Raw genomic sequence first — 11,251 nt, forward strand, 5'->3', positions numbered from 1 at the left:
ACCCCGGCATTGCCTTTACTTCATATATACTTGTGTATATGTTGTCTCACAAAATAGAAGGTAAGCTCTTTGAGGGCAGGGACTGTTTCACTTTTGTCTTTTCACTTAGCCCACCCAGTTCCTGGCCCACTGTGAGTACTTAATAAATGCTTGTTGACTGATTCTGTGAGGGTGGATCGTAGGACTTAAAACTCCCTTCTTCACAGGGTTGTTGTGAGGACTGGGTTTTGAACACCTTAAAGCTGCTAGATGTTAGTGGTTATTGTCTGAGGATGATGAGATTTGTCGGCATGGGAACTCCCTCCATCCTAGATGCCCAACTAGGCTATGATTTATTCGTCTGCTAAAGCCTTGGGAGCTGCGGTGAGGCTCATGGAGAGATGAAGTGCTGGGCTTCAACTTTAAACCCTGTAGGGTCAAAAGTCAGGGCTTAAAGTTGAAGCCCAGCACTTTATCTCTTATTTTACAGTGTTTATGCTAATTGTTTTTAGTAGATACTTATGAGGATGACAAACCTAGAGCGGCTTTCCCAGGGCAAGTAGTAAGTATCCCAGATGGATAAGATTTGAACCCAGACTCCAAAGACTTTGTCCTTTTCACTAGACAGGGCTGTTTTCTCAAATGTTTATTGAAACTCCTAGGACAGGAATTGTCATATAGGACCACAGGCTGCAAACTGGAAGAGACCTTAAGACTCATCTGATTTATCCACCTCATTTTACAAAACAGGCAACAGAGGTGACCCCCAAGGATAAGTCAAGATCCTGTAGAAAAATCCAGATTTTGCTCTCCTTTCTGGGGCTTCAGCCCTTTCCTATAGTGGGAGCTTCACAGATCTGGGGCTGGAAGGGAAGTCGGAGGGCATGAAGCCCAACCTTCCTATTTTACAGATGAGGAAACTGGGGCTGGGGGGAATGAAGTGAATTGCATAGGTCACACAAGCTATTAGGTTAACTCTACAGCAAGCCTTATCTTCACCTTTTTTTGTGTGTCCTGGACCCTTTTGGCAGCAGACTGTTGAAACTCATGAACCCCTTCTCAGAATCATGTCTTGAAATGCTCAAGATAAAATACATATTATTACAAAGGAAACCAATTATATTGAAATAGTTATCAAAATATTTCCAAAAACAAGTTCACAAATCTCAAAGGATCACAAATCTAGAGCAAGAAGGGACCTCGGAGACTATCTAACCCCTCTTTTATTTATAAATGAGAAAAGTAAGGCCCAAGGAGGGGACGTGACTTCCCCATGACATGATAGCAGCAGTGGTAGTGGTAGTAGTTGTAGTAGTAGCTGCTAGCATTTATATAGCGCTTTAAGGTTTGCACAGCGCTTCACATATATTATCTTATCTTTATAACGACCCTGGGAAGTGAGTGCTATTTTTACCCCCATTTTACAGACGAGGAAACTAAGGAAGAAGAAAAAATTACTTGCCCAGAGTCACACAGCTAGTAAGACAGACTTCGAGCTCAGGGACTCTGACTTTGGGGCCAGTGCTCATTCAACTGTATCATTGCTCTCAGCTTAATAAATATTTTAAGCAACAAGCTTACTAAATGCACGTTGCATGGGTAGATGAAAAGAAGAATGGAGGGATGGATGGATGGATGAATGAACAGAAGAATGGGGGCGATGGGGAGATGGTTGGATGGATGATCCAAGGAATAGCCGATAGAATGAAGCAATGCTTGAGGTGGGGAAGCTGATGGAAAGGAGTGGTGCGTGGGGAAGCCCAGGGCCCCCGGGTCGGTAAGTAGCCCGACGGGCGCCCCTTCAGCTCTCCCTCCCCGTCCTGTCCCCGCAGAGGAGGCGTCGCGGCAGCTGGAGGCCAAGTGCCGGGCCCTGGAGGAGCAACTGGAGGCGCGGGAGCGAGGCAACGGGGAGCTGCGGCGGGAGCTGCGGCAACGCGACGCGCTTGTGTGGGCGCTGCGCTCCAGCCTGCGCAGCAAAGAACGCCGCTTCCTGGAGGAGCTGCGACGCCGCAGCCACCGCGCCACCGTGCTGGGGACCGAGCTGCAGAAGCAGAGCGAGGCGGCCGCCTACCTGGCCTTTCAGCTGCACGCTGCCCGGCAGAAGCTGCACGGGGCGCCCCGCGCAGCCCCAGGCTCCGGCCCGGCTCCCGTCGAGGGTACTGCAGCCTCTGAGGGTGCAGCAGCAGCCACCGCCCCCGCGGGAGGAGGCCGGGACCGCGCCCCGCCGCCTGCCGACGGGCGGTCCAGGAAACGCGGACCCCGCGCCCGCTGCCCACCGCCCCCGCCTTTGTCGCTGCTCCCCGAGCCGTGCGCCCTGGGCAGCGCCAGGGACTGGGCTGCCTGGGAACTGGGCTGCAGGCTGGACGAGGCCGAGCCTGAGCCCATGCCCGACCCCGCCCTCTTCCTCAACGCCCGCAGACCTCCGCGGCCCAAGACCCGGGACAACGCCCACCCAACCTGCGCCAGCCCCCGCAAGCCTCCGCCCCGGGAGCCCCCCGATGCCGCTGCGGCCGCCGATGCCCCGGCCCAGCCCCGATCCTGCAAGAGTCCGCCCGGGAGGCGGCCGACCGCCCCCAGCCCGGATAGCAAGGTCGACCTAGAGTAGGGAGGAGCCTGGGGGCAGGGGTAGAGCGAGATGGGACAGGACCCTTCCACCCCCGGGAGGACAGAGGGGCCTTGGCGGAGCTCTGGTCACTCTCTAGGCCGAAAGCTAGAGCCCTGGAACGGGACTGTCGGGGGAGAACGGCACTCCGGAAGCGCCTCGGGCGCCCTGCTTGGGCCCGGGGAAGTTAGAGAAGAGTCTGGGCCAAGTAGAGGCTGGAAATGGGGGGGGCCTGTACCTGAGCAGGGGAGAGATGATGGAGGGACCAACTTTCCTCCATCCCACCCATCATTTATATTAACAGACTTCTCTTAAGCTTGGCCACTTACCCCCACCGCTCACAAAGATACCCCTTTGTCCTTTGGGAAAGAAACAACCAGGTCCCTCCTTGAAAGAAGTGGAGGGGAACGATGGGGAGAGTAATTGCACATTTTTGTAAAAAAAAAGAGATTATTTATCTATATTATCTTACATATCCCCCTTCCCAGTGAGAGGGTTGGAGGGAGAAGGTCGCAGGGAGTAAGTTGACAATCTTGGGGGGCAGGGAAGGGAAAGGAGAAAGGAAAGGTTTTCTAGGACTTCAGAGCGAGGGAGAAGGCTAGTGGCCAGAGAAAAGAGGGCAAATCCTGCTGCCTCTGGTTCTCCCTAAGACCTTGGAGCCACCCTCTCCTACGCCCTCCCCGCCCTGCATGGCTCCCACGCCGCTTCCGCAGAGCCACTTCTCGGTAGCCAGTCCTGCTGTCTGGCAGGAGGAAAGGCGGGGGCGGGGCCGAGGCTTCCCCTGGGAACGTGAGTATACCCCCCTTTTGCATCAGCTTTGCAAGCAAGCACGAAACACTTTACCCCCCCCCACTCTTTGCACCGCCGCCCCAAGCCTGATATCCCTCAGGGGATCCAAGGGGAAGAATCCACCTAGTTGACGTCTTTGCTTCTTGTTTCTGAGCTTGTTACTCCCAAAGGATGAGTGGGTGAGGTAGGGCTGAGGGGAGGGTGCCCCCTGAAGCTTCTGCTGTTGCTGCTCTGGGCCCCACCTGGGGCCAGGTGGAGAAGTTCTGTTCCCAGATTGCTGTAGGAGGGGCTGAGAATGGGAACTGGGCAAGTTACTCTAGGAGGTTTTCTGGGGCCTGGTTCATTGGTACTCATTTCTGCTGCATCCCAATTAGCTGGCTGTGCCAGAAGGGAGGGGCTGGCTGCCGGGAAAGGGAGTCATTAATGTAGGTGTGGGGCTGGGGGAGGGGGTCCTCATAGTTGTATTACAACACCTTTGCCCCACTGCTTCCAACTTTAAACATCCAGGAGACACCTTCCCCCATGGGGATGCTAGATTTCCTGATGTCCATTTTGGTTAGGTAGGAATAGGAGGAGGGAGGGAGTAAAGGATGGAAAGAGAGATACTCCCCAATGCGCACAGCCTCAGCTTCCAACAGCAGCCTCTGCCTAGGGCTTATGTTCCTCCACTCCTAGGAACAAGGAGAAATTGGAATCCAGGAAACAGAGGGCCAAGCATAGCCATAGGCCAGTCCTAGGCAGTGGGGGGAGAGAAGTACACAGGGTTCTCCCCTGGGCACTTGGTGCCTGGCTGGACGTGGGAGGTGCGGGAGAGGGGGAGGAACACATGAATGTGCACAGTGGAAACCTAGCCTATGCTGCTCAGCCATGGAATGGGTCTGGGAGCCCATTTTTCGTTCTCTGGCTGCAGGCTATGCCAGTCTGAACATCTCCCCAACTATATTATCCCAGAACCAAGAGGGACAATCATTGAATCTCTTACCAAATCCCTGGGAAGAAGATGATAGAATTGTAGGGGGAAGCCACTTTTCTGGGTTCGTCTTTCCTGCTTCCAAACAAAGAAGATCATCCCTAGCCCCTGGGAATCCAATCAGAAAGAGCCCAGCCCCCTAGTAGGCCCTGCATTGAGCCCCAAGTGCCTGTGAACAGTCTTCCAGAGTGTTGGAAAAGATGTTTGGAGGAAGTGGGAGGGAAAAAGGGGGACTTTCATCAACATCCATAGTCCCTGTTTCACCTAACAGGCCTCTGCCCAGATTCTGTTTTCCAAATAATTTTGATTTCTCAGCCTTCTTCCCCTCATGGGAGAGGGAAGGGACACATGAACTCAGGACCTACTCCCATCCACCCTAGAGAACCCACTCCGGTGCTGGAGAAGTTGGCAGGTGGGCCATGGTCAAGGTAGGAAGTAGTGGGGGTGGAGGGTGGTTCAAGAGAGGAAAGGTCTGAAAAGGACACAGGACAAGTGTCTGAAAAAGCTCTTTAGGCTAAGGGATGGGCAGAGGATCCTTGTTCAAGAAGGGGGAAGCCAGAGGGGTGCCATATTCATACCCATTTCCCCCAGAAAGGAAGTTTTGGAAAAGGTTTCCTTCTTTCATCCAAAAGCTGGGGGATGGGGAGGTCTGGTCACTGCTGATCAGTCTCCAGAAAGATTCTACTGAAAGAACTGAACTGCTCCGTCCTGGGAAGTAATGACAAACAGCAGTCCTGAGCAAGCAAACGCCCACTCTCCATGCTCACGCACAAGCCCAGGGCAAATGTAGACAGTTGTCAACATGCAATTATCCTGGTGTGACACAGCCCCTTTAGGAGTCTAGCTAAGATACCCCCAACTCCCTACGGACCCCGCTAAAACACTTCACTGCAGTTGGGGTTGGCCAAGACGTGGCCACTTGACCTCGACAGCCACTTTCCCTGGGGCAAAATGTCTGCTCCCCTTCCCCCAGCTTTGGTAGTGAAACTGTTAAAGCCCCGAGGCTTGCAAGACTTCTCAGGCTGATTAAGTACAACCCCTTTCCCTTCCCCCCCGTCTTCTTCAGGTTCCAGAGTCTCAGTTTTCTTTCACCTGAGTCTGACTTTCGTCCTCTCTATCCCACACGCTCTCTGGGGCTCGGTCGGCCTCCCCCTGTTCCTGAGTTTTTGTGTCACTCTCTGTCCCCCTTAGACGGGACCCGAGACAGGTGAGGGAAGGGAAAATGCAGAGGGTCTCTCCTTTGGCACCGGCAAGCTGTCCTTCATCTCCCAGCACTATACACCTGGAGAGCAGGGAGTGACTTCAGTAGTTTATTTTCTTCTGCAGTAGTGGGGAAGGGACTTTCCCTGTCACCTAATAAAAGCCATGGCTCCCTCAGCCCTGTTTCAGTAGTCCTTCTCTCCCTCTCCCTGACTTGGCTCCTCATCCCCAGGGCACCAGGCACTTTCCAGAGAGGCTTGGCCCACACAGGAGTCACCACCTAGCCTGGCCAGCCTCTCCCCTGGTGACCAGGGCTTCCAAACATGCCTCTTCCACATGCCTTCCCCTTCCTGGCAAATGAAGATAATAACAACTTAATCATTTGCAGGGTGCTTAGAGATCCCCAGATGAAAGACTGTGGGTGCCAGGAAGCAGGGGGAGGGTCATTGCACACTCAGCTATAGCGGGAGGAAGCAGGAGATACGGGGAAAGGAAAGGAACTCAGTCTCCACGTGCTACCACCACCACCAGCACTTAGTAGTGTCTAGCACATAGCAGGCACTTAATAAATGCTAGTTAACTGACTGACCACTCAAATTGAAGATCCTGCCACTCCTGGGGGAGGGATGCCAAATGGACAACCATCCAGAAACTCTACCTCCAGAGACACTCTTAAGGGGACAGCTGGGATGTGGGGGAGGGATCATACAATCACAGACTTAGAGCCGGAAGGCACCTCAAAGGTCAGCTAGCCCACTCCCTCATTTTACAGAGGATTTTGTGTGACTTACCCGGTATCACACAGGTAGTTCGTTTCAGAGATAAAATTTGAACCCAGGCCTTCTCCCTACAAAGCAAATGCTCTTTTCTGCTATACAGGAACAGAGCCCTGATAGGACAGGTAATAGGGTGAAAAAGGTACACCTCCTCCTCATCCCCATTACAGTCTACTAAATCCTGACCCCCATCTTGTGTCCTTACCCCCAGCTCTCTCCTGCAGGCCCTCCTCCCTAACCCTACCCTCTAGCTCTGTGATGATGATGGGGGTAAGGTGGGGGACAGGCTTCCTTCACTCTGCCCCCTGAGTTTGGAAGGTTTGAGGCCTGCAATCTGGCCTGTTTACAGGTGCCTTCTCCTCCCCTCAGGCATGGGTATAGCACAAGCCAGAGCTGTATGAAGCTGGCAAGGTGGGGATCTGAATAGTGCCATCCCACTAAAGGCTCCAATGAGAGAGATCTCTTCTTGACTTGGAATGGGGGGTGGTGCATCAAGGAAAGTTAAAAATTAGGGGAGCTGCAACCCTAGGGTGACCTGCCTTTCTTCCTCTCCCTTCCCTCTCTGCTTTTGAAATGCTGCTGCTATTTTATTATAAACTACAAATCGCACTTTCACCTATCTCTCCTGTCCCATGGGGAGAGCTAATTAATTAAATCCTACATTAGGCCAAGGTGTTCAGATGGGGTGCGGGCAGGCGTGTTGGCCAAGTCCACTGTGCCCTCATGTCTCCCCAGTGGGAGGGAATGCCCATTGTAAAACCTTCCCTATGCTACCCAACCATGATGGCACACCTACGTTGCCTTGATCCCCACAGAAAGTATCTTTAGTACTAGAATGAAGAGGAGGGGAGTCCAACTGTGTCATTCCCCTTAGTAAGCTAGGAGATCTGGGGCATGGGTTGGACCATCTCTCCCAGAGGACAGGACTGTCATTTCCAGTATCTTGCTAAGGTGTCTCCCATCCCACCCCTTCGCATCCCATCCTCGGGTCTGGGCAGCCCCCCGGTCTGATTTTTTTCAGGCTAGAAACATGAACTCTATCCTCTTCCTTCCTCTACCTACAGACTCCTCTTTCTGAACAGGGATCAATAGAGACAGAAACTCCCTCCCTCCTTGGGAAACATACCAGGTTCAGAAGAGACCCCACCATCTAAAGATATAGTTCACCTAGCATAGGGCCGGAGGGGGAGAGGATTGTGGCAATAAGTCCATATTTCCCCCTGGGACAGCCAGTCTGGTGAAAGTGGGAAGCCATTGTGTGGCATAGATGGTGTGGGTCAGAGTGGGCTTGGGTTTCCCATTGGGCAGGAAGCTGATGGGTAAAGAGCCCAAGAACACAGGGCAGGGAGGTGCTGGGCTTTTTAAATCCAGTGCTTTTCAAAATATAGTCTTCTCAGATCACCCATCCACCCACAGAATTAGAGCCCTGTGCTGTAAATGTGACTGTGGTATGCCTTATTCTTAATAAAAACACAAGGAAAGGAAAAATGTGAGCAGTGTCTTGTCTCCACCTTGGCCTGTAGGTTGGGGAGGTCTGTTGGTGGGATGAGCTGCTGAGAGACTTGACAGGCTGTTCTGAGTCAGCTTACCCAGAGGAGAGAGCCGCCAGAGGAGAGTACACAAGATAGATGCACTTGGATGGAGCCAGCAGTACTCATTTGAGGGGTCAGAGATTGCAAAGTAAGCTATCTGCTGTGGCCCTTGTCCACCTTCACCAGCTGTCTCTCGTCACCCAGATTTTTAAAATATTTCAACGAAATTAATATATTGGCAGTGCCCGGTAGCACAGGCACTGTTCCACAGCCATACTCTCCCACCTCTCCTAATGAAAAGAAAGATCTGTGTTTTCTTATTTATGTGTTCTCAGGGGCCAAGCATATTTGTTGTATTTATATAGCCTTGGGCTTCTTTTTTTAAAAATACACTTTTATTAATGTTTTCATTTTTACATCACTCACATTTCCTAATGTTTCCATTCTTTTCCCATAAGGTCTTCTGTATTATAAAGAATTTTTAAAACAAAGGAGAATAATTCAATAAAACTAACCCATATGTCAAGAAAGTCTGACACAATACTCACCCACCTCTGCAAAGAAGAGAAGGCAACTTCTCTGGAACTCTTGTCTAGGACCAAGCTTGATGGTCATTATCATTTCACAGTATTTCCTTACAATTATTTTGTGGCTACTGGGCTTGTCATTCTGCATTTCTTACTGCACAATGATATTCCATTACATTCATGTACTATAACTTTTTGTTTTCGAAGTTCTTCAATCAGTGGTCATCCATTTTGTTTCCAGTCTTTGCTACCACACAGAGAGACAGAGAGAGGCTGCTATGACTCTTTTGAGATGGAACTGGGAGGAGGGGAGTATTCTGGGCTTTGGGAAGACTTCATAGATAGTGGGATTAGACCTGTTCAATCAGACTCCCAGAGAGCAGAACTAGGAAATGGGGACTTCTCAAAGAGGCAGATCTTAAGCTTGATGAAAGGCAAAATGCTTAAAGATAGAAGTTATCAAAAAATGGAATGGGCTGCTTCAGGAAGGAGTAGGGCAGCTGCCACTAGGGGTGACTTGGTGACCACTTATCAGTAATATTATAGAAAGGCTTCTTGGTCAGGTATGAGTTGACCAAGATGGGCCCTGAGATCATTTCCTGCACTGTGATTCTATGAATTTTCCTTTCAATATAGAAAAGCCTAGGAGTTCTGGCATAGTGGATAGTGAGAAATCATGTTATAATGGTTTGACTCAGGAAGACCTGTGTTCAGATCTTCACCTCTAACACACTTGTTAGCTGCATAATCGTGGCTCAAAAATCACTTAACCTTTTTTTAGCCTCAGTTTCTTTATCTGTAAAATAAAAGGGATAGACTCCATAGCTTCTAAAATTGATTTCAGCTTTAAATCTATGATTCTAACCAGAGGTGTGCTAGAGCCAGCTCTGGAGAGCTGGTTGTTAAATTTTCAGTGGGAGCATTTATACCTTGAAAATCATCAAAAGCCATAAATCAGGGCTTAATTTATTGTTTTGTTGATTCCCATGGGTGGAGAACGTACCAGTGCAATCCCTTAATAAAAAGATGTGTTAGGGGCAGCTAGGTGGCGCAGTGGATAGAGCACCTGCCCTGGATTCAGGAGGAACTGAGTTCAAATCCAGCCTCACACACATAACACTTATTAGCTGTGTGACCCTGCACAAGTCACTTAACCCCACTGCCTAACCAAAAAAGGAAAAAGAAAGAAAGAAAAGTAAAAAAAAGATGTGTTCTGTGAAGTTTGGATTCAGTCAAAGGGCTGCACTTGAGGACCTAGAAGGCCACATGTGGCCTCAAAGCCACAGGTTCCCCACCCCTGGTAGAGTTTACCAAGCACTTTATGTAAGTTATTTCGTCTGATTCTCACAATTGACCTGTGATTTGGTATTGTTAGTATTATTATTATGCCCATTTTACAGATGAGGAAACCGAGTCTCAAAGAAAGCACGTAATTTGCCAAGAGTCATATCTCTAATAATTGGCAGAAGTGGATCTTGATCCTAGGTCTTTCTTACTCCAAGGCCAACATTCTACCTCCCAAGCCACATCAGAATCTGGATCCCCCTACTGTTAACCTGTGTCTTTGTACTATATTCACCACAACTAATTAGGTTGTTCAGTTACCCAGTGCACAGCATCTTAAGTTGCTGCTGTCCCTACCTAGTGAATGAATACCTGGCTGTTGAGGACCGGCAGAGCTAAAACTTCCAATATGCCAAGGGATGCTAGATGGGATGTTCTTTCCTCTTTCAGTCCCCCATACTTTCCTCTTTCAGTCTCCCATACTTACCTCAAATGCCCAGGGGAGGGAAGAAGTGATATATCCATTCCAGTAAGATGGCCTGCAATAACCCTGGGGTACCATTTTCAATATGGGAAGAAGATAAAGCAGTGGTTCTCAAAGCTTCATCTAAGGACCCTTGGGGATCCCTAAGGGTCTTTTAGGGGGTCCTTTACATCAAAACTATTTTTTGTAATAATATTAAGGCATTTTTACTTCTAATGTGGTAAATTTCGACAGATATAACACATATAAACAAAAACTCTTCAGGATGGTCCTTGATCATTTTTAAGAGTGTATGGGGATACTGAGACCAAAAACTTTGAGAATTGTTTGGACAGATTATTGGGAGAAAAGAGAGAAAAGAAAGGAAAGGGTGAGAAAGAGGCAACGTGGTCTCATGGAAAGAGTACTGGATTTGCCATCAGAAGACCTGGGTTCAAGTCATGGTTTGGTTACAGACTAGCCACAGGATAGTAAGATTCTCACCCTCAGTTTGCTCATGGGTAAAAATTGGAATAATACTAGATTTCCCCTATCTCACAGAGTGAAGAAAGTGCTTTGTAAACTAAGGTCCTCCATAAGTATTAACTATTTTTTATTGTGATTAAAATAATAACAAAGGAAATGGAGTGGGGGAAAAAGGTGGGGAAGGCATTGACTTCTGAGGTTCTCAGCCCTGCTCAGCCAGATAATTTCTCTAGCAGGGTGTTACAGAGAATCCTTGGCCCTGTTTGGTTTGACATTTTTAACAACTCAGATGAAGACATAGATGGCTTATTAATCAAATTTCCTGATGACAGGAATCTGAGAAAACAAGTTAACACATCAGATGACAAAATCTGGAACTAAAGTGATCTCAACATGCTGGAATGATGAGCTGAATACCTGACTGTGAAATTAAATGGGGAGAATTGTAAAGTCCTGCATTTGGATAAATGCCAATTGTATAAGAAGAGGAGAGAGACTTGGGGCCCAGGTATGTGAAAAACTCTGTGTCAATCAATGATGTGAATATGGCTGCCAAAAAAAGTGAATTCTCTCTTGGGTTTCGTTGAGAATGACTTACACGTTTACAGTGATTGGCCCCTTATGCTCTGCCCTGCACAATCAC

General features: G+C 49.3%; 1 protein-coding gene across 1 annotated transcript in view; it reads left to right on the forward strand.

Moving 5' to 3' along the window:
- The window catches only part of CCDC92B (coiled-coil domain containing 92B), a 29,049-nt gene extending 21,268 nt beyond the window's left edge, over positions 1–7,781 (forward strand). The window contains exon 3 of the mRNA XM_021007099.2: positions 1,812–7,781. Within this exon, the coding sequence (XP_020862758.2) occupies positions 1,812–2,584 (773 nt within the window). The 3' untranslated portion in view covers positions 2,585–7,781. The remainder of the gene's footprint in view (positions 1–1,811) is intronic.
- The last annotated feature ends 3,470 nt before the right edge of the window (positions 7,782–11,251 follow it).

The sequence above is a fragment of the Phascolarctos cinereus genome, unplaced genomic scaffold (genome assembly GCF_003287225.1).
Source record: "Phascolarctos cinereus isolate Bilbo 61053 unplaced genomic scaffold, phaCin_HiC Scaffold_5;HRSCAF=322, whole genome shotgun sequence".
NCBI classification, from domain to species: Eukaryota; Metazoa; Chordata; class Mammalia; order Diprotodontia; family Phascolarctidae; genus Phascolarctos; species Phascolarctos cinereus.